Source organism: Rana temporaria, chromosome 4 (genome assembly GCF_905171775.1).
Source record: "Rana temporaria chromosome 4, aRanTem1.1, whole genome shotgun sequence".
Lineage (NCBI taxonomy): Eukaryota > Metazoa > Chordata > Amphibia > Anura > Ranidae > Rana > Rana temporaria.
In genome coordinates this window covers 446,499,925-446,526,371 of record NC_053492.1, presented here as the reverse complement: position 1 = coordinate 446,526,371, position 26,447 = coordinate 446,499,925, and the positions used below count along the sequence as shown (strand labels likewise).

Here is a 26,447-nt window from a genome sequence, read left to right as displayed (position 1 = left end):
GTAAAAAAAGTTGCGTCGGGAAAAGAAAAAATTAAAAGAAAAATTTGACAGCGTCGCGGGAAAGAAGGGGCTACTTTTACATGGTGTACTAACTTTACACTTTGTAAAAGCAGCCCTATCTTTGCGTTTGCAAACTAACAACTTACGTAGACTTCACGAAGGGAAACCGATTTGTGGATCTCTGTAAGTGCTAATTTGCATACCCGACGCGGAATTTCGACGAGAAATGCCCCCAGCGGCGGCCAAGGTACTGCATCCTAAGATCCGACAGTGTAAAACTATTACACCTGCCGGATCTTAGGAATATCTATGCGTAACTGATTCTGTGAATCAGTCGCATAGATAGAAACAGGGATACGACGGCGTATCAGCAGATACGCTGTCGTATCCCTTTTGTGGATCTGGCCCACTGTACCCTCAGTCTCAGATCGCCTGACCGGTAATGTATATCTTACATAGGACTTACCTGACTCCAATTCACGTCTCTCGCTACAAACCCTCTTACAGCCCGCTATGACCTCTTTGCTTGACACAAGTGGGCACTTTCTATCATCTCATATGGTCCTGCCCTATCATACAAACCTTCTAAACTCAAAAACTGTCCAATTTATACATGATCACATGGGTTCCCCTTTTATCTCTAGACCCAAAAACATGCCTACTAGATCTTTTCCCAGACCCCAATACAGACGTTTCTGACTATATTTTTTAATTAAACGCTTTTTACGGCCTGTAAATTGATAGCATGAAACTGTATGCAGGCAACCTCTCCAACATTCCTGTCCTGGGCTTGAGAGGTGAATATTACCCCTCCCTACAAAAGGCTCATTTACAGTACATACATAGAGGATGTCCTACCAAATATAATAAGGTGTGGGACAGGGGGTTGGTGCAACCTGCCATGTGTGTCAGAGAAGGCTCCCTTCATACACCAATGGGTTTCCATTTTCGGGCATTAGATCTGGCACTGCACTAGCTAGTTAAATATTCATGTAATGGTACATGTTCAATGCATTTATCTCCTGTACTCTCCCTTTTTCCTACTGCCCTTTCTTGGCCTCTTGATGCGAAAATATAAGGATGCCAACAACTATAGAGATTTGTTTTACCAAAATGTTATAACATTTTCCAAAAGTAGACATACATTCAATTGCATTTTGTATAAAAGGAAAGTTAGCATGTATGTTATCGAGAAAGGCATGTTGGGTATAAACCGATATACATATACAAAAATGAGTCAAATAGAATGCTACCTACGGCACCACTTTTATAAATAGCCATTAAAAGTCGGAGGTTAGTCACGGTGGGAATTTCAGTGCCATCATTGGGGGGGGGGGGGGGGATAGGAGGGACAGAAAAAGGAATTGCAGGAAATGGGGAAGTGAAAATAAATTAGGCCAGTTTATTTGATGAAAATCCCAAAGTTAGGGAAACAGTAGCAGAAAATGGAGGGATAAGTGGAAAAAGAGCTAGAAAAGAGTAAAAGGTTAGAGAGAAGACTTGGCCGAGTGCATCTATTTCACAGGTTACCTTACACATTAAAGAAAAAGAAAAATCTGTCACGTTTGAGATCAACTAAAGAGATTTGGTGAGCAAACAGGATAAACGGTAAAAGATAAATGCTAAGATGAAAATTAGGTCCATTAAGCTCCAGTTCCCTCTTCCGAATTAGACTGGAGTAAATCTGTAAAGATTGCATCAATCTAAAACAAATATTTTCCTGTATAATCATCCACAAAATCCATGTTATATTGTTTGGTAAATCCAGTAGTACAATTTCCATGCCATAGAGAATTCCAAGCTTTGCCCTACCAATAAAGCTATAATTAGAGAGTCACAGCAGTCTCTCCAAAGTAAGGCAACCTAATGCCCCATACACACGGTCGGAATTTCCGTCAAGAAAAGTCCGATGTGAGCTTTTGGTCGGAAATTCCGACCGTGTGTAGGCTCCATCTGACTTTTCCTGTCAGAATTTCAGCCAACAAAAATTTGAGATCTGGTTCTCAAATTTTATGACGGAAAAAATTCCAATCGGAAATTCCGATTGTAGCAATTCCGATACGCAAAATTCCGATGCATGCTCAGAAACTATTTGACGCATGCTCGGAAACATTGAAGTTAATTTTCTCGGCTCTGAGTAGTGTTGTACGTCACTGCGTTCTTGATGGTCGAAAGTTCAGAGAACTTTTGTGTGACCGTGTGTATGCAAGCCAAGCTTGAGCGGAAAAACCTTCCAACGGAAAATCCAATCGTGTGTACGCGGGATAATGACTACAGAATCTGTAGTACCCATTGATATCTCTGTGGAGAAATAGGTAAAACTATGCTAGACTATGCTTAATGTTGGAGAACCCAAGAGAAAAAATAAGCCTTTGGATAATTCAACCAACCTTCATTGAGCCAAAACAGGAATGTTAGTTTTTTAACAAACAAGGTTGGTCTTTATTAAAGCAAAAATGGTACAAGACATAGTACAAGTAGTAAGGAGACAGGATATATATAAAAAAAATACACAATGTACATGAGACAGGGGAGAACCCACAGGGTGCACCAAGGAACATACAATCAGTCTAGACATAAACTGCAAAAATATAACGCAGGAGACGAAGGGGAGGGGGAGAAAAAAAGGGGGGGGAGGAGAAGGAAGCCCACCTCCAACAACTACATAGGGGAATAAACCTCTACAGGGTCAGGAACAAACAGGGTCAATCCAAGGTCCCCATACCCGCTCATATTTCAATGGGCACCCTCTATTGATGTACGTCAGTTTGTAGAAAGGCAAAACAGCATTAACCGGTGGCGCCCTGGAATTCCATTTAAACAAAATCACTTTTTTGGCATAGAAGAGCAACATTGACAATAAAAGCTTAGTATACCGTGGCCTCATGTCATCATCTTGTATCCGGAACAAGGCCAAAGCAGCAGAAACCGGGATATCTAAATGCAGACGGACATTAATAAAGTAAAAAATGGCAGCCCAATAGTCCGAGAGCTTGGAACAGGCCCAAAACATATGTACATAATTAGCATCGGGAGAATGGCATCGCGGGCAGTTAGGAGAGAGTTGCGGATAAATTCCATGCAACCTCTGAGGCGTAAAGTATACCCTATGCAGGAATTTCGTCTGTATCAATTTATCCCTGGACGATATCACCAGTTTATAGCTATCCTCAAAACATTCTTCCCAGGATTCCCTATCCAGGGACGGGATATCTTCCTCCCACTTTCTCCACAGGGATTCCTGGGCCAAGAGGTCCTCAACAACGTCCCAGGAATGTTAGTTTTAGACATTTTTAAAACACAATGGAATAAATACTCATCACCATCTACAAGTTTCATAGAATAGTGCTTCAGATACATATAGATCATTATTATTATTTTATTTTTTTTATTATTTTATTCACAGGTGGTTTAAGCAATTTAACGGGACCTACATCACAATGTCCGTTTACTAAAGGGAATGACTTTATTGAAAATACTTACCCAGGAGCCACATCCAGGATCACATTTGACTTTCTGATGCTTTATGCCTTTATCCCTGCAATGATCATTGGCTGCGTCATAAGTTTTAAATTGAGAGACATTATGATGCGCAGATAGGAACTCAATCCAGAAATCTAGTGACTATGACGGCTTGGCTCAGAGGTTATTCTGTCAAGATAAACTTTGTTTTTGAATTTTCCAAGACCATGCCATAAGTGTCTTAATCTTAAATGATATTTTCTGTAAGTATGTGGATCTCTGAAGATTTCAGAATTTTGAAAACCGATCACAATTTTTCAGGAATTAGCAAGTCTTGATCTTAGTGTTCACCTGCAGTAACAGTTTGTGGTGAGTCCCCAGGAATGGAGCTCTAAAAGAGACGTTGGGGTAGATTCAGAAAGCAATTGCGTCTACGTAACCATAGTTACGCAACGCAATTGCTTAGTTGCGCCGGCGTATCGACTGCTCCTGATTCAGGAAGCTCGATACGCCGACTGCAGCCTAAGATATGACTGGCATAAGGCTCTTATGCCGTCGTATCGTAGGCTGCATTCTTACGATGGCCGCTAGGTGGCGTTCCCGTAGTGGTCAGCGTATAGTATGCAAATTGCATACTAACGCCGATTCACAACCCTACGCGAGCCCTGCGTGCGCATTTTACGTCGTTTGCGTTCGTCGGGTTCTGCGTAAGGCTGCTCCTGCTATTAGCAGGGGCAGCCAATGCTAAGTATACCCGTCGTTTCCGCATCGCAAATTTAAAATTTTACGTCGTTTGCGTAAGTGAATCGTGAATGGCGCTGGACGCCATTTACATTCACTTTGAAGCAAATGACGTCCTTGCGGCATCATTTGCCGCAATGCACGTTGGGAAAGTTTCCCGACGGAGCATGCGCACTACGTTCGGCGCGGGAACGCGCCTAATTTAAATGATCCACGCCCCCTACGGGATCATTTAAATTACACGCACTTACGCCGGCCATTTTTATGGAGCGCCTCCGCAAATTATGGAGCTACCGCTTCCTAAATCAAACGTAGCGCAAGTAATTTACGGAGGCGTAGCATAAAAACGTAACGCAGCGCCTCCGTAAAAAGTGTGCGGCACTACCTGAATCTACCCCATTATTCCTGTTTTAGACTAACTCCCTTCTGTCAAATAGTGTGAGCAATAATGGACCAATGTTTCTGCTACTGGCAGAAAGGGAATTTTGGGTAGGTACTAAGTGGACGTGTCCAATGCATCTGGGGTTGAGGGTGCACCCTAAAACAATGACTTGTATGCTTAATTTTATTAACATGCAGAAATACACAACCATAGAATCTATTTGACATTACAATGAGCCCACCTTGTACTCCAAACTGTAATGTTACTAATAGAGAGTATAAACAGACATTTAGAAAGCAAAGCAAACATAAAGCTTAAGTAACATATTCTTTATAAAGTTCATATCACATTCAATTCTTGGTGAAATCATAAATCATTGTATCATAAATTACTTGAGTGCTATGGGATTTATCTGCTAAACTGCGCAGAAGTCCCCATAATGCAATCTCTATGTAATAATTCACATCCAATGTAATGAAAGATGCCAACATGATGGTACTCCTGTTTGTATCTGATATGGTCCTGAACACACAAATATTTATGTCCAGAAGATGGAAAGCTTTAGTCAGTTCAGCTCTCACACCTGTAAATCCTCATGGATCAGAACAGTTTTTAGATTTCTGCTATCGCTCTGTTTATTCACCAATAACTTTGTCATTACCTAAATTAACAAAGTAATACATATGTTGGTTGTTCAGGAAAAGTAAGGCTTTCATTTAAGGATATTGGTTAGCAAAAAATTAATTTATTTTCTACTTAAATGTAAAATAAACATTAAAAATGCACTTTTTTTTTACTGTAGATAAAAAGTACAAATTGTATTCTAAAATTCATCCTGTTTATAATGCAGCTAAAATTATGGCTCTAGCACAAATCACTGCAAAGATATTTGCTAATGAAATAAAGATGTTTTTTTTTATTTTTTTATTTTGCATATTTTTAAACACGACTATTAAACTTTAACAAACAAAATTAATAAAAAAATATGAAAATATTGTTGTTTTAAAAAATAGAAATAAAAAAATTGCAGAAAAATATTTGGCTAAAGCGAGAAAAGGGGGTTATGTTAAATAAGAATACATTTTATTTCAAAACAAAAAAATTCTACTTGCTTTTTATACATTCTTTATTTAGAACTAAATGAGAAAGGGTTAAACACTCATGCCGCGTACACACGATCATTTTTCGGGTTGTAAAAAACAAAGTTTTTCAGGCTCTAGAAAAAACGATTTTTTTTTCAACTTCATCATTAAAATGGCCTTGCCTACACACGATCGTTAAAAAAAATGCTCTAGCAAAGCGCGGTGACGTACAACACGTACGACGGCACTATAAAGGGGAAGTTCCATTCGGATAACGCTTTAGCTGATTTTGTGTTAGTAAAAGACGATTCGCGCTTTTCTGTCTGTTACAGCGTGATGAATGTGCTTACACCATTACGAACGGTAGTTTTACCAGAACGAGCGCTCCCGTCTCATAACTTGCTTCTGAGCATGCACAGGTTTTTCACGTCGTTAAAGCCCACACACGATCATTTTTTACAACCCGAAAAATGGCATAGTTTAAAACGTCGTGAAAAAATAGAGCATGTTCGGAAAAAATTTTTTGGCCGTTTTTCAGAACCCGAAAAATGCTCTGCAGCCCACACACGATCATTTTAAATGACATTTTTAACCACTTAAGACCCGGACCATTACGCAGGTAAAGGACCTGGCCAGTTTTTGCGATTCGTCACAGCGTCGCTTTAACTGACAATTGCGCGGTCGTGCGATGTGGCTCCCAAACAAAATTGGCGTCCTTTTTTTTCCCACAAATAGAGCTTTCTTTTGGTGGTATTTGATTACCTCTATGGTTTTTATTTTTTGCGCTATAAACAAAAATAGAGCGACAATTTTGAAAGAAGATCAATATTTTTTACTTTTTGCTATAATAAATACCCCCAAAAAAGATATAAAAAAACATTTTTTTTTCTCAGTTTTGGCTGATACGTATTCTTGTACCTATTTTTGGTAAAAAAAAATCGCAATAGTCGTTTATCGATTGGTTTGCGCAAAATTTATAGCGTTTACAAAATAGGGGATAGTTTTATTGCATTTATTAATATTTTTTTTTTTACTACTAATGGCGGTGATCAGCGATTTTTTTTTCATGACTGCGGCATTATGGCGGACACATCGGACAATTTTGACACATTTTTGGGACCATTTTTATTTTCACAGCAAAAAATGCTATAAAAATGCATTGTTTACTGTAAAAATGACAATTGCAGTTTGGGAGTTAACCACTAGGGGGCGCTTAAGGGGTTAAGTGTGACCTCATATGTGTTTCTAACTGTAGGGGGGCAGAGCTGGACGTGTGACGTCATTGATCGCCTTTCCCTATATCAGGGAACAGACGATCAATGACAGCGCCACAGTGAAGAACGGGGAAGCTGTGTTTACACACAGCTCTCCCCGTTCTTCAGCTCCGGGGACCGATCGCGGGACTCCGGCGGCGATCGGGTCCCGCGGCCGCGGAGCTTCGGACCACGAATATGTGCAGGAGGCGGTCCTTAAGTGTTTAAAAAACTTCATTTTTTACAACCCGAAAAATGATCGTGTGTACGCGGCATCAGTCCTACAGACCACACTTCAGTTCAGTGATATGTAGTAGAGACGAAAATCTCAAAATATAAATATATATTTATAAAAAATTGTTTACAGAATAAACATGCAGTATCCAGAGTATTCCGTGTAACATGAATAATGAAAAATAAAGAAACTTTGTATAGATGTTCTTCCGGTCTCGGGTTTGTAAGGTTGCATGAACTAACATCATATGCAGATTGAAGCTCACCCCCTCTGGATGGCGACGACAATACCAGGCTCTTTGAGTCTGGTATAAATCTTGAGGGGGGAACCCCATGCCAAATTTTTTAAGAAAAATGGCATGCCCCCCCCCTCCAAAGACCATACCAGATTTCAGATCTGGTGTGGATTTTAAGGGGAACCCCCATGCCAATATCCCCCCCAAAAAAGCCATAAGGACCCCAAAATCCATACCAGACCCGTATCCAAGCATACAGCCCAGCAGGTCAGGAAAGGGGGGGCGGCGGTGGGTGCTTTGGGGCAAGGGGACTCTGTGCCCCCCCGAAGCACCTTGTCCCCTGTTGATGGGGACAAGGGCCTCTTTCCGACATCCATGGGCAGTGGTTTTGGGGGTCTGCGGGCAGGGGGCTTATCGGAATCTGGAAGATTCCTTTAACAAGAGGGCCCCCATACCCATTCACCAAACAAGTGACAAAAATAAATAAAAACAGTACAAAGGTTTTTGACAAAGTCATTTTTAAAATGAAGAATGTCCCCCATCATAGCTCCAACATAACTTATTTCTCTGGTGATGTTTTCTCCCTCCGGTTCTTCTTACTCCTCTGGTTCTTCTCCCTACCTTGCCAATGTCTTCTTCCACCGGTTCTTCTCCCTCCGTTGCCGATATCTTCTTCCTCCGCCATGATAGGGCAGTGATGTCATAAGGGGCAGGGTCTCTGGATGACGTCACTGGATGTCCATGCCCCATGTATATATAAGAACTGGCAGAGAACGGAGCTGGCACTACTGCAGGAGATAGCACCAGAAGAAGAACCAGCAGAAAAACTGGAGGTTAGGGTTAGGGGATAGGGTAGGGGTTAGGGTTTTCCCTAGTTCTTCCTTCCATGGTGTGCGATCAATCTTCTTTTTCTTCAATTAATATTTTTTTTATAACCTAACCCTGCTTTAAAACTTCTCCGCAACTTTATCGCTGACCTGTCTGGTGTGTTCCTTGACCTTCATGATGCTGTGGAGTCGGAATACAAATGCACGCCACACTTTTCAGATATTATGTGCCACTTTGTGTTGGTTTATCACATAAAATCCCAATAAAATACATTTACATTTTTAGTTGTAACATGACAAAATGTGGAACATTTCAAGGGGGTTAATACTTTTTCAAGGCACTATATACTAACGTACTTGTCACAATACTTTGTTATATAGCTATATGTAATTGATTGCTATGAGCAACAAACTAATTTTTCTATACATCAGTTTTAGAGTATCCTTTGGGCTTGAATTGAAACACATGAATAGAACATAACTGATACAGAAGTATTTATTGCACACATATACAGTATATGAAACATACATTTCTTACAGATATTTATGATTAAAAAATAAAGTTAGCTTATAAGTACACAAGTCCATATCTATCATGTTTGAGATCCAAGTGACATTGCCTTCCAGGACTTGTCCGCATTTCTTTTGTATTGTTCAAGCTCCTTCAAGGAAAAAAGGAAGAAAGTTTCAGATACGTTTTCTTAATCAGGAAAGACTGAATATGTACAGAAGAAAAACGTAATAAAAGAATATGAAATAAAAGAATATGTACAGAAAAAAAGAAAAAACATTTACAGTCTATAAGAAAAAAGGGTAATGCCGCGTACACACGATTGGAAATTCCGACAAGAAAACCGTGGATTTTTTTCCGACGCATTTCCCAGAGCCTGCTTCCTGAATTACAGAGGTGCTGAGATGAGGAGCTTCAGGAGGCGGAGTCAGTACAGGACTCACTGCTTGCACACAGCAAGATACTTTTGGATATGTAGTCCATAAAAAAAATGAACATTAAACAGCAGAGGAGAAGCTGCACAGCATGCAGGGAGTCCAGGAAGTTGAGGAAAGAGATGGCAGACAGGCAGCACTGACAGCATAAAAAGAGATTTTTCAAGTAAGCTTATATTGGATTGTCAAATGTAACTATTTGTATTCTTATTACAAAACTGATGTTATAAAACAATAGTGTATGCTGTGACCACAGTACTCCTTTAACCGTTTTACTGGCACAGCCCCGTAATGCTTACAGCGGTGGCAGCAGGGGATTTTACACACATTCCCGGTGGCTAAATATACACTGTAATGAAAGTGGCTGCTGGATCGCTTTCTGTGCCCCATGGAACGTGGCCACCCTGGAGCATTCCCCCCCCCCCATGTTTTCCACAAGGCTGGCATCACCGAGTGGAGGGGAGGGAGACCAGCTTGACATGTCGGATATTTATTTACTTGGAGTAACTTTATCTTTTATATTTTACCCAACAATTTGGCAATATCTTGCATTGAACCATCATCATTTTATTCTCCAGGGTGTCTGCTTTCATAAAATATATAACGTTTGGGGGTTTTAACCAAAATTCAGGCCTAAAATTATTTTTTTAAACATGCAAAAAATGGGAGTGAAAAGGTTAAATAAATGAGCCATTTGTGATTTACCTTTTTTAAACCCCGCAGCACATCACTGTAATATACTGTACTTCTGATAAATGAAATTTACAGTATTGATATACAGAGTGACACGTCAGCATGACATCTATAAAAAGAAGGCAACGAGTGCCAAATTCTTAGAGGTGTCTGGAAACGTAGCCATCTCTGAGCAAAGGGCAGCTGTACTCTGCCACTAGCACAGATATCCTTATCTCACTATATAAAGAACAAATATTAGTCCTTTAATTAATTTACACAATAGCTTTCTCATGTAAAAATAAATCCACATTTATTTACTCAATCAACAAAACAATTTGAAGTAATATAACATTGAGTTACTGGTTACAAAGGTGATAAAGTGTTTGTAAACCCTAAGAAATAACGTATTTGCTCCCTTTTGCTCATTTAAATATACCCGAAAGCGCTGACCAATTGGAATCGCTCTGATCCATCCCAGAAGCCCTACAAAAAAAGAAGAGTGAGGATTTCAAATCCATGGGACCGCTACACTGGCTGCATAGGCACTGACAGCTCATTACGAACCCATGGTGTGTATGTGAGCTGCTCAGGATGCAAGGAAGTATAGGGTCTTGCTGCTGTGAGTAAGGAGCCAGTCCACGCTCCAGACAATGGTGTATAAGAGCTGAAGGTCCCGGGAGCCACACATCAGAACAGGACTCGCTGTGTGTGAACAAGTGGCAGTCTCAGCCTGGACCCCCGCCAGGCCACGCCCCCAACGCATTTCACTCCGCCGCCTTGAGCTTACTAATGGGAATGGAGTCTCCTGTTGAAGGGGAGTGGTTTATTTGCACCATCAGCCACCACTAAGTGGGTAATGAAATGTCAGTTGTGTGAAGATCCATAGGCAAAGCAACTAAAGGAAATCTAATTTCTAAAAAATGCTGACTGACCAGCCTCCAATTTAGTCTTTGTGTAGATAAAGGAAAGTGCAAAAAATGTGTGGTAGTGTGAGTAAAATATTAATTATTATTGTACTGCCATATATTGAACCCCACTGTGGAACCCAAGGAAATCCTGAAGGGGACTGTATTTTTTCTTTTTTTCATAGTCCTCTATACTTATATGGAACTACTACCATAGTGGGACTCACTGTGCAAATCAATCCAGTTCCCCTTTTTTTCTTGACAGAACTAATCTGTTTAAAATCCGTGCACGCTTGCATTCACACTGCACCGTGCACCCTTATCAGATCTAGTTTATTTCAGGTTCTGTTTCCTCTGCAGGGCTACTTCTGCTGTTTATCCGTTAATTTTTCCATTACCTTGATAGAACATTCCATGGTTTATTTTGACCAGGATCATCAGCAGAAGGGAGTCACCAGGCGTCCGGATCGCCATTTACTTTTGTCCTTTATGTTTGTCACTTGTCAGTGTCTTTTTTATGTGGTTTATGTTGCAGTTATATGAACTAGGTTCATTAGTGCAGTACTGGCCGGCCGTTGCAATTAGGTTTGTTACTGAGCTATGCAGCTCCTTTGGTAGATATTGATATCACATCATGTACAGCAGTGTAATTTTGTAATTCTCATTACATTTTTATATTTTAACTCTGTACTTTTGTCCGTCTCCACCTTAGTAGCCCCTTGATTGCCCCTTGGGATACCATTTTTTGGTACACCCACGGGACAACACCCCTCCCCTTTCTTGAGTAAAATATTAATACTTAGCCCGCCACCCCATAAAACACCCTCAAGCTCTAATAGTTTGATTCCTAAAGACAAAAAAAAAGACAAAAAAAGAAAGAAATATTCTACAATATAAAGGAAAACTCTAACAAGACAAACTGAGTATAGAAATATAGAAATTAAAATAGATAAAATGGAAATAAAAAATATAGAATGAAAAATTATTTTTTATACTTTATTTTTTATTTCGATTATCTATTTTCAGCTCTGTACTCAGTTTGTTGAGTGTCTTGTTATAGTTTTCCTTTAACCTTTATTCTTTCCTAAATGTACATAATATAACTGGATACTAATATTTATAGGTAAAGTTGATCCAGAGGAAAATTTGATTGCCCCTCTGGGGATCAGGAAGGAATATTTTTCCTTGCTGGAGAAAATTGGTTCATACTTTGCTGGGTTTTTTGCCTTCCTCCAAGCCACATAATTGGAGCCTGAGGCTCTAATTGGCTTGAAATAGGTTGGGCCCTGAACCCACCCGCTTGTGACACTAGCAAATTAATCTTCGCTATTGTCTTTCAGCTTCTCCTCCCGGCCAATAAGGACAGGAGGCGGATTGGGTTGGTTGGGAAGCCGCGGAGGGCCTGAGTATGGGGGAACCGCGGAGGGGTGAGTGCAGACCTGTTTTTTTTTTTTTTTTGCCGTAACCTCCAAAAATATAGCACCAGCCACCACTTGAGGGACTATCTCCGCAGAGGGAGCACTATATGCAATAAACATGTAACAAGTTTCTAATCCTTCCTTGCTCCATCTAAAACTCAAAGGAAAACATTTTGACTGTACAAAGGCTTTAACAGTAATAAATGTCCATGGCACTTCAGCTAAGCTAAGTAAAAGCGAGGCAACCACTCAACCACTAGTGTAAATGAACCCTAAAAACTGTTTTTTTTTTCTGCCCATGTGCATGAGGCCAAAGAAGAACCACTCCAGGAGATGGTGCCTATTTTCTCAATGTGTATGGTATCCTGTAGTGATCAGTCAGGAACAGACCAGTCTAACCAGCACACTCAGTTTTTTAGAACTCAGGAGTGGGGTTCTCCGATTGAACTGCACTGTTTTAAGAGATGGTTTAAAAAATTGGATCCATGAGCACCTAAGGCAGGTAAACTGAAGAGGTAACTCCAGGTTATTGACCTTAAACTATTATCATGTGCGGAGCTGATAAACACTTTAGAACAAACATAGAACTGTATAATATAAGCACAAACTTATCAGCTACATATGCCAAAAGCAAACCTATTGATAAGCAAGAAGCAAAAGTTAACCGTGGGGTTATAGGTCTAACACTGAAATAAGTTATTACAGGATATTTTTTTTTTTTTTTACATCAATAATGTGTATGGCGCTAGATAACCAATGATAAGCCCTAAACGAATATGCTAGTCTACAATGTTTCAAATATTAGGAGCGCAGAATAAAATTAAACAAGTTACCATTTTTATCGGACCAATGCTGAAACTGGGTATTAAAAAGTTCAAACCAATAAACAAGTACAACGCATGAAATCAAACACTGTAACTAAACAAAATAAATAAATGACAATCCCATAATGGGAAAATTGATAATAAACATGTGAATATTGTCTATAAAAGTCCAAAAAGCACACAGTGAAATGTACCAATATCTGCACCTCAACACGTTAAGTAATAGAAAAAAAGGAAAAAGTCCAAGTAAAACTCTGTGGTAGGTTAGAAAGAAATCCAGGAATAGCTGATGTGACACCAAGGAAATATCCACACCAGACCCTTACCAGAGTGCCAGTATAGAGATGTCTGGAGGTGAACGGGACACAAGGTCATGATCTTGTGACAGAGACATGATCGTGACCTCACGTCCAGTCCACCTCTAGACCCCTCTATGGTCTACTGTAAAGTGTCCTATTATTAAAAGTCAGCAACTGCAAAATCTGAGCAAGCACGAATTCTCTTGGTGGGGCAGATTATCTGCTTTCAAAATGATTCATCTTCCACAGGTGTTATATTTTTTTCGGAATTTACCTATTCCTATTCCCAATATTTTTTTTAAATCCTTGCAAACTCTTTTATCCAAATTTGTTTGGAAGGGAAAGAGGTCTAGATGTTCTCATAACAAATTAATTAAACATCGAATGTCTGGAGGAGTGGGATACATTGACTTTCAAGATTATCATCATTCCTCCATTCTAACCCAAGTGAGAGAGTGGTTTAACACCACTTCTACTACTCAATGGGGTAATATTGAATCCAGTTACTGTACGTATGGCCCAACCAATATTTGGTTGTATGGGGCCATTTTGGGGGTTGAAATCCCAACACATCTACCACCTACAATGGCTGTTTCCATTAAAACATGGCTTAAATTCTTGACCTCTTCTGAACTAACAGATCCCAGCATTGATATTAAGGTCCCTATCCAAGCTTTATACCTTCTTATTAGTCACATTCCGATTGCTTCCTGGCACAAAAAAGGCATTAATTATCTACAGGACTTTTACTCGAATGGATACATTAAATCCTTTCAATCTATTCAATCCGAATATGACCTACCTCACATTAATTATTCTCAATATACACAAGTGGTACATTGTTTATATAAACTAAGCCATTTCTTTAAGCTCATTCACACTTCGGCTTGGTCCTATTTGACATCACCAGTACAACAAAAAAGAGGCATTTCCTTATTCTATAATTTAATGCAACAAAAACGTACTTTCACTAAATCTTCTTCTCATCTACAGTGGGAAAAAGACCTTAAAATGTTCCTTTACAGATAACCAATGGCATATAGCTTGCAAAGCCAATCAATCTGCTTCTAAGTGCACCTCCCTATGGGAATTATCTACCAAAATTACTCTACGTTGGTATTATACTCCAGCAGTAATGTCCAAATTTAATTCCTAATTTGGAGACTTTGTACCGCTAAGGCCCCATTCACACCTCCGCGACAAAACGCCCGACGCCGGACGCTCGTGCCGCTGGAAGAGAGAATTCCCATTGCTGTCTATGAGATGGTTCACATCTCATAGACGCCGTACGCCTGCCGCCTGAAAAAAAGTCCCGGACCCTTTTTTTCAGGCGGCATTGGCGTTCGGCCATACAAAGCAATGGGAAAAATTTGTAAAAAAAAAAAAAAAAGTTACACTATTCGCGGCAAAATACACCGCGTACGCGGCGTTACTTGTCGCGGAGGTGTGAATGCAGCCTAAAGGGGACATATTTCATATATTGTGGAGCTGCCCTAAGCTTAACAACTACTGGACAAAATTTTTCCAAACAATTTCTGATTTGACACAAACACAAGTAACACCCGATCCGGCATTGGCTCTGTTATCCCTGGGAATAGAAAAATTTCCAGCTAATCTACAAAGAATTGTAACTCACTTCCTCTTAGCGGCCAGACTATCCATTACTAGGAAATGGAAAGATTCTAATCCGCCATCTCCCGATGATGCTGTTGACCTTACTTGGAATCTCTGGTACGATACCCTGACATGATTTGCTTCATTTAATTTAATACGAATATTTACTCTTTTTGTTTAGTTAACATTTCTTATGGAAGGATTGCCTCCCAGGCACTGTGAGTCCCCTCGGGGGTGTTCGGGAGTGTTCAATCCTCCCTTCTACGATTGAAATTAGATTGTTTTTTCAACATTAAGTATCACTAGGAATTCTCTACCTTATTTAAACAGTATTGTATATACTCAACTTCCTAACTAGCATTGTATATGTGCAATCGAAGATGTATGCTATTTCACCTCTTGTATACTGTAAAACATTGTTATTTTATTTGCTACTATTCTAAAATGTTGAATAATCCAATAAAAATATATTGAAATAAAAAAAAAGTCAGCAACTGCAGTATGTGTAGCTGCTGGCTTTTAATTTCTGCAGGGGTGGGCGGACCTCCTCTTCCATTTTGATTTCAAAATACCATAGTACCTTTTATAAGGACATGAAGAATTTCTACATGTATAACCTTTTTTCTTTGTTCCGTTGATTTTTGATAGCTATAATGGATCATCAAGGGTTCTACCAGCCCAAATTTCCTTCTATGTAAAAAGGAATCCTCTTCCAGTCTTTACTTATGTAATTATCTTTAAAGCTTTATTAAAGGCATTTTTTATTAAAATGATTAACATATATACTATACATTATACTCACCTGCTCTGTGCCAAGGTATTGAACAGAACGGGGATTTTGGCTTCTCCTCTTCTGTCTGTCCCAAAGCTAGCACTTACGATGGGGGTAGCCATGCAGGCTCACTCCCGAGCTGGGCTCTGTGTGTCCACAGACACAAACAGCGCAGCTGGGCCCCGCCTCCTGCCTCACAGGATTTGATTGACAGCAACATGAACCAATAGCTCCTGCGTGTGTCTTTTGTGCCTGTGAGCGGAGAGAGAGAGCGATAGCGAAGTGATGCTGCACAGTGCTGGATTAAAAGAGGGGCCAGGCAAGTATTTAGGGAGGCTCGGGGGAGTGGATACTGAAATTTTTTTTACAATGATGCATAGAATGCATTAAAGGTAAAAAAAATAAAAATAACCCTAAAGTGTCACTAAAGGCAAATTTAAAAGTAAAAATTTAAATAACAAACATAATTTACTTACCTGCTTTGTGCAGTGGAATTGCTCAGAGTGCCGATCCTCTTCTTCTCAGGTCCCCGGCGAGGATCTCGGCTCCTCCTCTTCTTAGGACTACTATAGCCAGCTGCTGGCAATGGGGAAAAACATAGTCCCTGCGCTCCCGACCTGTGTGTCTACAGAGCCGTGCTCCATAGACTTACACAGCGGGACTTAGGCCCGCCCCCCACTTCCTTCTCACTGCATTTGATTAACAGCAGCAAGAGCCGATGGCTCCTGCTGCTTGAACCAGTGGCGGCTGGTGCTCAAAATTTTTGGGGGGGCGCAAAGGAAAAAAAAAATTGCAGTCTCACTGTGCCCAAACGCAGCCACTGTTACATGCCATCAAATGCAGCCACTGTGCCATCAATTCGCACCACTGTGCCATGCCATTAAACGCAGTCACTGTGCCATGCCATCAAATGCAGTCACTGTGCCATCAATTCGCACCACTGTGCCATCAATTCGCACCACTGTGCCATGCCATTAAACGCAGTCACTGTGCCATGCCATCAAATGCAGTCACTGTGCCATCAATTCGCACCACTGTGCCATGCCATTAAACGCAGTCACTGTGCCATCCATTGTCACCACTGTGCCATGCCATTAAATGCAGCCACTGTGCCATCCATTGTCACCACTGTGCCATGCCATTAAACGCAGCCACTGTGCCATCCATTGTCACCACTGTGCCATCCATTGTCACCACTGTGCCATACATTGTCACCACTGTGCCATGCCATTAAACGCAGCCACTGTGCCATACATTGTCACCACTGTGCCATGCCATTAAACGCAGTCACTGTGCCATCCATTGTCACCACTGTGCCATGCCATTAAACGCAGCCACTGTGCCATGCCATTAAACGCAGCCCCTGTGCCATACATTGTCACCACTGTGCCATGCCATTAAACGCAGCCACTGTGCCATCCATTGTCACCACTGTGCCATCCATTGTCACCACTGTGCCATGCCATTAAACACAGCCACTGTGCCATCCATTGTCACCACTGTGCCATGCCATTAAACGTAGCCACTGTGCCCTTTAATGGTCGCCGCTGTGCCAATTGTCCCCACTGTGCCCTGTAAATTGCGTTTCCCCCCCCTGCCACTTACCTTTACTAGAGTCAGGCATCCACGTCCCACGATGTCTTCTCCCGCCCTCGATGACTGACAGGCATCTCAGCCAATCAGGTTACAGGTAGCCAGAACCGGCCAACGTGATTGGCTGAGACGCCTGTCATCTTATTCAAGGGGCGTACAGTCTGTGCGCTCCGAGAATAAGCTTCCGGGACCCGGGGGCTGTATTGGGAAAGCCTATCAGAGCCGTTGGCTTTGATAGACATTTCCCTACAGCCAACCAGCTGGCGTTATTCAGATGGCCGGACATTGAGCGCCGACCATCTGAATAACAGCGGCAGCGGCGAAAATAACATAGATTCGTGCAATGCATGAATCTATGTTATTTCACTCAGTGGCGGTGAGAGCCAGAGGGGGCGGCGCTCCAGCGCCCTCTATGGACGAACCGCCACTGGCTTGAACGTTGTGTAAAGAGGAAAAAAGGGGAGAATTGATGCAGCCATGCACAGCGCTGATCTCTTCTCCCCTCTCTTCCCCTACACACAGGGGAGGGGGGCACAGAGAAACTGAACACGTTTTTTACATTAATGCAAAAAATGCATTAGGGTAAAAAAAGTTTTTAGCTTTAGTAACACTTTAAGCTTTTAAAACCACTTTAATCTCAATTTAATTCAACTGTAAGATTGACTTTTGTAACTATCTCTTTATCTCTGTATACAAACTTACTATTTGCTAGTAGGAATGAACACACAGGAGCCACATCTAAAATTTATGGGGAAGATTTTTTTTTTTTTTTTTTTAATATAACATAAAAACATTGTCTGTGCCTTCTGCCTTTACCCTTAGCATGTTTTCCTATGGACAAGCTTTCAGAAAAGTATTTGCGACACAGGTTCATGGTATGAAAACTATTACACAAGTTATCTGTGGCTGATAAGACATGCAGCTCTGAAACTGTTATTTCCCGTCCTGTGCATGGCTGTATAGATAACTGCAGATGACCGATAGTTACCTCTCCTGGAAACCTACATGAGGTTACACAGACACATACCTGATCTTTTTGGGTCCTCATGGCATCGACATCCCTTTCTGCATACTGTGGATCTTTTGCTGGGTCCTTTACATCTTTGACATCATCTGTTTTCTACAGAAAAGAGAAAAATTATATTTCGTTGCATAGTATATGTGCATAATTGCTGAAGTTACTAAAGTGACAGGTACCCTCAAAGTGGCTACATGTACCTTTGGATAGTTTGTAGAACACTGGGAACCCCGTGTACTCAAGTTGTTCTACTATGCTACTTAAGATGTCCCACCCTTCCACCCCCTAAGCCTCCATACTAGGATAAGTCGTCTTGATGACCAATAGTGAGACATGGAAGATGGGAGGGGACAAGCTTAACTACCCGAGTCCCTGTACCTTTTTTATCTATATCCCTTTAAGCGTTTTTTTCATTTTGGAGATGTCTCGGTTCCATTCTTTACATTGACGTGAGTATCTATAGGGATGTCTATCTTGTCCCTTACACCTATTATTTATTCCTATTATTCAGTTACAATATTATACCATATGGTTATGTCTCTTTATAGATCACCATTGCATTCGCCCCTGAAGAGTTGGTATACACCAATGAAACGCGTCAGGCTTACATGGATGCATGTTGTTCATACAGATGATTTTATGTCTTTTATATTGCTTTACTCCAAGATTTTCCAAAACCATCTAGCCCCTTTAGTGGTTCATGTTGTGCAGGACTTGTCTTTACTCCATGATATGCCAAGCACCATGGCGTCAATATGTATATGGGGTTTTTAGCATGTTCTGGGTTTATGAGATTTTGTGTATGCATTTTTATGTCATTCAATATGCTGTACATGATCTCACAAGGCATATTAAAATGCTTTTTGCCAAGACTGCTTTTTGGAATACATCTTTCATTCAAAGTCCCTAACAAACTCCTCCCCCTTTTCTGTCGGAACCTATATAAGCAATACTGTGTTTTTTTATCCCACATGCTTACTCTATATAGTGATTGGCCTCATTTAAAGTCCCCCTGACCAAACATTCTCTTTTCTGTCCACATTTGGAATGGATGCCAATTACTCATGGTGCCTTGGACCACATGATTCTTTCTCGGTTCCATCCTTTATGTCTTGTGCTTTTAGTCTACCCAGATGTATTATACATTTTTTTTTCTAAACAGATAGGGCTTTATTTTAGTAGCAGGTCTGGATTTATTTTTATTGTACTAGATTTCTGTAAAAAGTAATAGTGAAAAATAAGAAAAAAATATTTTTCTTTAACCAACTGCTGACCGAACGAACGTACAAAAATATCCTGGCTTTAAAAGTTTATAACAAAACCATGGCTGCAGCCATAAGCTTGGTATCATTTTTTTTACAGCTAGTGATTGGCTGTTTAACAAAAGTGATCTGGGTGGCTCTACAACCACCAGATTATTTTTACTGTAATGAGAATGGCTGCTGCTGCCCACGGTTGCTCCCAGGCTCTCACATTCCTCTGGGGAGCCAAGGACCGCACTAAACAGCAAGGATAGCTAGATACAGAGAAGATTGAGGAACATCTGTTCGCTGATCCCCTCTGTCACTTATAAAGACGTTTCATCACTTCTGATTTCTGAGCTCTGGCTGCTACAGTCAGGAAAGCAGCGTGGGTCCTGATGTTTCTATAAAGGGTACTTGTCACCTACCCAAAGCGATCACATAGGAGGGCTTGTTAGATCCTTTGTGATAGCAATAAAGTTAATAAAAAAAAAAAATTAAAAGCACCCAACTCCCATGCATATGCGCTAATGCAAACACGCGTGTAGGTACCGCAAGTGTATGTAACAATTCTAGGCCATCATTCATGACTAACTCTTCAATAAAAGCATTTTAAGGCTTTTAAAGCATCATCTATTAAAATTTTAGGTACTAAAGTTGGTTGCCATTTTGGTATCTATTCACTCCACGCAAGATATTATTTTATATTTTATTAAACAATTGCGTATTATATTGTTTGTGTGCACTAAAATTTATTTTAGTGCCTTTCCCCTGAAAATTTGTGTTTAATAAATGGCAGAATGCAAATATCGCATACCATAAAAAGTTAACAGTCACCATTTTATTTTCCAGAGATATATAATGTTTGGGGGTTCTAAGTAAGTTTCTAGCATAAAAATGCTGGGCCAGATTCACAGACATTTGCACTTGCGCCGCGTATCAGTGATACACTACGCCGCCGTATCTTACCTGGCGTAATTTCGAATCCTCAGCGATTTCGCGCCTTGAAGTAAGTTACGGCGGCGTAGTGTTTTTCTGGCGGCGTATTTGTAATTGGGCGGGTTGGGGGCGTGATTCATTTAAATGAAGCGCGTCCCCGCGCCGAATGAACTGCGCATGCTCCGTTTTGAAATTTTCCGCCGTGCTTTGCGCGAAATGACGTCGCACCGACGTCATTCTTTTAACTTAGACGCGAGTTACGTCCTTTCCTATTCACGGACGACTTACGAAAAAAAAAAAAAATTTAAAATTCGACGCAGGAACGACGGCCATACTTTAACATGGCAAGTCTATCTATACGCCACAAAATAGCAGCTTTAACTATACGCCGGGAAAAGCCGACTAGCAACGACGTAAGAGAATGCGACGGCCGCGTGTACCTTCGTGGATCGATGGAAAAAGCTAATTAGCATACCCGACGTGGAAAACGACGCAAACTCCACCCAGCGGGCGCCAAAGTATTGCACCTACGATCCGAAGGTGTACGATTTTCCAAAAGTAGCCGAACGTTGGTGCGCTGGCGCCGTATAGAGCCGCACCGACGTTCGGCTTCTTTCGGCTACTCGTGACGCGATGGATGCGAGCGTCGGAAGCCTGTCGGAAGTCTGTCAATCAAAATAGGAACGCCCAGTCCCAAATACCATACCTGGAAGCGGCGGAGAAGATCGCTCTCTACAACGGTAAGTACAGCTTCGATTTTAAAACAACTAGCCGATTCCCCTAGACAAAATGAGCATCAATCTAAGGGTAAAACATTTTTTATGGGTGAACTCCCGCTTTAAGTCAAATGCAGCCAGGCACCTAGCATTTTCAAAAGGCAGCCTGCAATAGTAGCCCCTGCATTTTTTTCATGACAGTGAAATGTCATATCATTGAAAAAATTAAAACAAAATGATGCATATGTTAAAATCTACAGTCTTCTCGGGTCCTTCCTTTCTTCTCCCAGCAGCAGTTCTTCTCTAAAGCTGGCCATACACCTATAGATTATCTGCAAATTTCCTATGGTTAGATGGAAAAAGTGCAACAGATTTCTCCATGTACGCTAAACTGTATGGCTGGAGGAATCTCCCACTGGGCCAAGCTTCAGTATCTTGCTGCATCTTGAGCCCTGCTGGCTCTCAACCTTAACAATTACCTAGATTCAGAGACGCCGCAGCAACTTTAAGGCGGCGTAGCGTACCGTATTTACGCTACGCCGCCTTAAGTCAGAGAGGCAAGTGCTGTATTCACAAAGTACTTGCCTCCTAACTTACGGCGGCGTAGCGTAAATGCAGCCGGCGTAAGCGAGCCTAATTCAAATGAGGATGGGGGGGCGTGTTTTATGTTAATTACTCGTGACCGCGCCGTCCGTGTACATATCCCAGTGTGCATTGCTCCAAAGTACGCCGCAAGGACGTATTGGTTTCGACGTGAACGTAAATTACGCTCAGACCCATTCACGGACGACTTACGCAAACAACGTAACATTTTCAAATTTCGACGCGGGAACGACGGCCATACTTAACATTGACTACGCCTCCTAGGGGCAGCTTTATCTTTACGCGGCGTATCTCTTACGGAAACGGCGTATCTTTACTGCGACGGGCGCACGTACGTTCGTGAATCGGCGTATCTAGTCATTTACATATTCTACGACAAACTCAACGGAAGCGCCACCTAGCGGCCAGCCTAAAAATTACACTTTAAGATACGACGGCGTAGGAGACTTACGCCGCTCGTATCTTAGCCTAATTTAAGTGTATCTGGTTTCCAGAATACGCTTAAATTAACTCCGGCGTAGATTCAGAGTTACGGCGGCTTATCTACTGATACGACGGCGTAACTCGCTCTGAATCTGCCTAATAGTCTGCACCCAATCAAAATGTTCAGGTATTGTGAGAGCCAGCTGGGCCGACTAGCAAGATATGGAAGCTTGGCCCAGTGGGAGATTCTTTCATCCACACAGTTCAGCATAGATGGAGGAATCTGTTCCACTTTTTCCATCTGACAATAGAAAATCTTCAGATAATCTATAGGAATATGGCCAGTCTTAGACTGAGTGATGTGTTAAGCTGGCCATACACCATACAATTTTCTTATTCAATGTCCTTTAGATTTACATTCAACTGTGTAATACAAGGGCCTGCCTGACTGGACACAAATTGAAAGCGTTTAGATTTGACCTCATATTATATGGTTTTGGTAAATCTAAAGGAAATCTATAGATGAAAATTGTATAATGTATGCCTCGTACACACAATGGCCCGGATTCAGAGAAAATTTACGCCGGCGTATCCATAGATACGCCGCGTAAATTCAAATCTGCGCCGACGTATCTTCTTTCTGTATTCAGAAAGCAAGATACGCCGACATTAGCCTAAGATACGACTGGCATAAGTCTCTTACACCGTCATATCTTAGGGTGCATTCTCACGCTGGCCGCTAGGTGGCGCTCCCGTCGTTTTCGGCGTAGAGTGTGCAAATTACCTAGTTACGCCGATTCACAAACGTACGTGTGCCCGGCAGTAGTTTTTTTCGGCGTAACGTTGCTCCTGCTATTAGGTGGCGCAGCCAATGTTAAGTATGGACGTCGTTCCCGCTTCGAAATTTGAATTTTTTGCGTCGTTTGCATAAGACGTTAGCGAATAGGGCTGGACGTAATTTACGTTCACGTCGAAACCAATGACGTCCTTGCGACGCCATTTGAAGCAATGCACACTGGGATATGTACACGGACGGCGCAATCACGTCAGGTCATCACATATTAGCATAAAACACGCCCCCCCTTCCACATTTGAATTACGCGTGCTTACGCCGGCCCCATTTACGCAACTCAAAGCAAATTACGGAGCAAGTGCTTTGTGAATACTACACTTGCTCCTGTAAGTTGCGTCGGCGTAGCGTAAATACAATACAATACGCTGCGCCTCCGTAACTAGGCGCGCAGGTACCTGAATCTGCCCCAATGAGATTATCGTTTTTTTCCATGGTAATCGCACGTCGAATCTGATGAGTTTACTAAAGTCCCGAAAATTGTCGTACGACAGAATAAAATTTGTAAGTGATGTCATGTGTTGTAATGCATTTGTATTGCATTTTCAAATGACAGCTGTACTGATTAAACAAAATTTTTCTGTGCATGTCTGATAGAATAATATCAGATGAACTGTCATGATCGGCTCTTGAAAGCTCTGTACCAACGATCGTGTGTACAGTGCATTAGTGTCACTCATTCAAGGAGTACCAAAGCCCAGGTTGTGTGAGGACATCCTCCTAGGACGTGGGTCTGTGATGGCCTGGGCTCACAAGAAGTGAGTTGAATGATGCTGACCATAATCAGGATGACTGGCGACATCTAGTGGTGGAAACCAAGCACTGCAAATGTCAGTTCCTGACTGAAAGCACGTACTGCAGCAAAATCTGCTTTTTTTTATTATAGTTTTTACACTTCCTAGGCATATTCGTCTCTATTTTAACTTAAATTCAGTTTGAAATGTCAGTTTACCTTTAGTACAGGGGTAAGGGAACAAGAAACATTAAAATCTATTCTGTGCCTTTAGTTTGGTTTTAAACCCAAATGTAGTGTGTAAGCAACAAATCAATTTACTTTTCAGAGTCATAAGTAATGTGTTTCAAGCCAATTTCGGTCATTTAGTGCACTGTGCAGACATCCACAGCAATCTTTATCATAAAAAATAATTGCGCACAGCCTTGAACACATAAAACTGACATTACTGTACTGTACTATAAAACTGCAATAAACTAATCCCTGTAATTGCAGATAAGGTTACAATCAAATCTGTATTTGACCAGCCAAGTGTTTATTTTTTTAGGTAGCTTTTAAAGAACTGTTGAACTGAATATGTTAGGACAGCCTGCTTCATTTACTTCTCACAAATTCTTAAAAGAGAATTTCAGGATTTAAAAAAAAAAAATGAAAACATTTATACTCACCTCGGTGGATGCCGCATTGATCCAATGCTGCATCTGTCCCCATTCAGCTCTGCAATGAGAACTGAGCGATCAATCACCACTGATCACTCACTTTAACTTCCTGGGGGTTTACAACCAATTTAAACTGGAAAGAGCAAAATCTGGTGCAGCTCTGCATAGAAACCAATCAGCTTCCAGGTATTCTTTTTTGTCAAAGCTTAATTTAAAGTGGTTGTACACCCTGTACAACCACTCTTCCCTACAGGTAAGCCTATAATAAGGCCTACCTGTAGGTACTGGAAATATCTCCTAAACCTCTACGTTTAGGAGATATTCGCCAGCATAATCGGCGGATGCGCACTGAAGAAAGGGCATGAACCGTTTCTATAGTGCTTGTGCTGTGACCGTCGGCTCCCGCACAGGTAAGTGGCACATTATGCGATGCATACTAGCCCAATATTCTTTTACTTTACAGGGAACAAAGAGGAAGTAAAGCCCATCAGAGTTTACTTCCTTTTTAATAAGCTGAAATTAGAAGCTGATTGGCTACCATGCACAGCTGCACCAGATTTTGCACCCTCCAGTTTTAGTAAATCTGCCCCAAAGTATCCTTGTACTTGGGAGACTTTATTCTGGGGTAAATATATGGGGTTGCACTTGACATTTAAAGGATGTCAAAACCAAGGAGAAACGTGTAATACATTGCAGCTTACCAGTCCCTGTAGTGGCTGCATTTATTTTATTTTAAAAGCCCAGTAGATTTTCTGCAAGTACAGAAAAGTTGTTGATCTCATCAAATCTAGTGTCCTTGCAACTCCCTGTGGACTGAAATTACATCTTAAACAATGTGATCAGCTTTTCCGGCGATCTTCTATGGACTACAAAGCAAAGCTCCCCTATGTAATGGAGTAAGGAGAGTAGAATGGGCTAATTTAGAAGATCAGCCTAACGCGACAACACTGCCCCTTCATAGATACAATACGGAGTGAGCATGGTCACCTTAGGGCAGAAGTGTGTTACTGGCAAGACCAGGTAAAAAGGGGAAAAAGGCATGAAAAAAAAGGAAAACTAATGTAGCTACCACGTCTAAGGACCTATAAGCTACAATATATTACATATTTGTTTTTGGGTTTAGTTACACTTTAAAGGTAACATCACAAAAATTACCAGAAAATGTACTTTTTTTTCTACTTCTTATCAAACTGATAACCTTTCAAAGTTAATTCTAAAGTTAAAGTGATTGTAAAGTCTTGTTTTTTTTTTTTAATAACAATCATGTTATATTTACCTCCTCTATGCAGTTGGTTTTGCACAGAGCAGCCCGGGTTCCTCCTCTTCTCGGGTCCCTCTTTGCTGCTTCTGGTCCCTTCCTCCAATTGAGTGCCCCTACAGCCAGCATCTCTCTATGGGGGCACCCAAGCTAAGTCATAGCTCCGTGTATCCATTCAGACACATTCAGACACGGAGCCCTGGCCTGGCACCACCCCTCTCTTTCCTGATTTGCTGACTTTGATTGACAGCTGCGGGAGACAATGGCGCCGCTGCTGTGTCTCAATCAGGAGGAGTGTCCCGGGTTGGCTTAGGCACTCATGGACATCGCTGGAGAGAGAAGGGGCTCATGCAAGCAATTGTGGGGTGCTGTGGTGTCTGCTACTTACAGAAGGTTTTTTTATCTCAATGCATAGAATGCATTAAGATAAAAAAAGCTTCTGCCTTTAAAACTCCTTTAAAGTTATAAAAAATGATTACTATAAAACAATCAACAGTTTAAAATTGTTTAAAATGACACATCTGAATACTCTGTCTGCCAACAAAAGAATTATAACATGTTGGGAATAAATAGGAAAGGCTCCAAACTACAACTTTGCTATGATTATGTTACCAAAGAAGCTACAGTGAAACCTTGGATTACGAGCATAATCCATTCCAGGAGAATGCTCGTAATCCAAAGTACTCGCATATCAAAGCGAGCTTCCCCATAGAAGTCAATGGAATTGAAAATAATTCATTCCGCA

The 26,447-nt window shown here is 41.2% G+C and overlaps 2 protein-coding genes across 2 annotated transcripts in view; one reads left to right on the top strand and one right to left on the bottom strand.

Moving 5' to 3' along the window:
- The window catches only part of ABCG5 (ATP binding cassette subfamily G member 5), a 46,229-nt gene extending 42,287 nt beyond the window's left edge, over positions 1-3,942 (top strand). Inside the window, exon 14 of the mRNA XM_040351538.1 lies at positions 3,407-3,942. Coding sequence (XP_040207472.1) covers positions 3,407-3,600 — 194 coding nt within the window. The 3' untranslated portion in view covers positions 3,601-3,942. The remainder of the gene's footprint in view (positions 1-3,406) is intronic.
- A 4,753-nt stretch (positions 3,943-8,695) lies between these two features.
- DYNC2LI1 (dynein cytoplasmic 2 light intermediate chain 1) overlaps positions 8,696-26,447 on the bottom strand; it is a 62,220-nt gene continuing 44,468 nt past the window's right edge. The window contains exons 12-13 of the mRNA XM_040351536.1: positions 18,290-18,382; positions 8,696-8,879 (exon numbers count right to left, since the gene is read on the bottom strand). Coding sequence (XP_040207470.1) covers positions 8,811-8,879; positions 18,290-18,382 — 162 coding nt within the window. The 3' untranslated portion in view covers positions 8,696-8,810. The remainder of the gene's footprint in view (positions 8,880-18,289; positions 18,383-26,447) is intronic.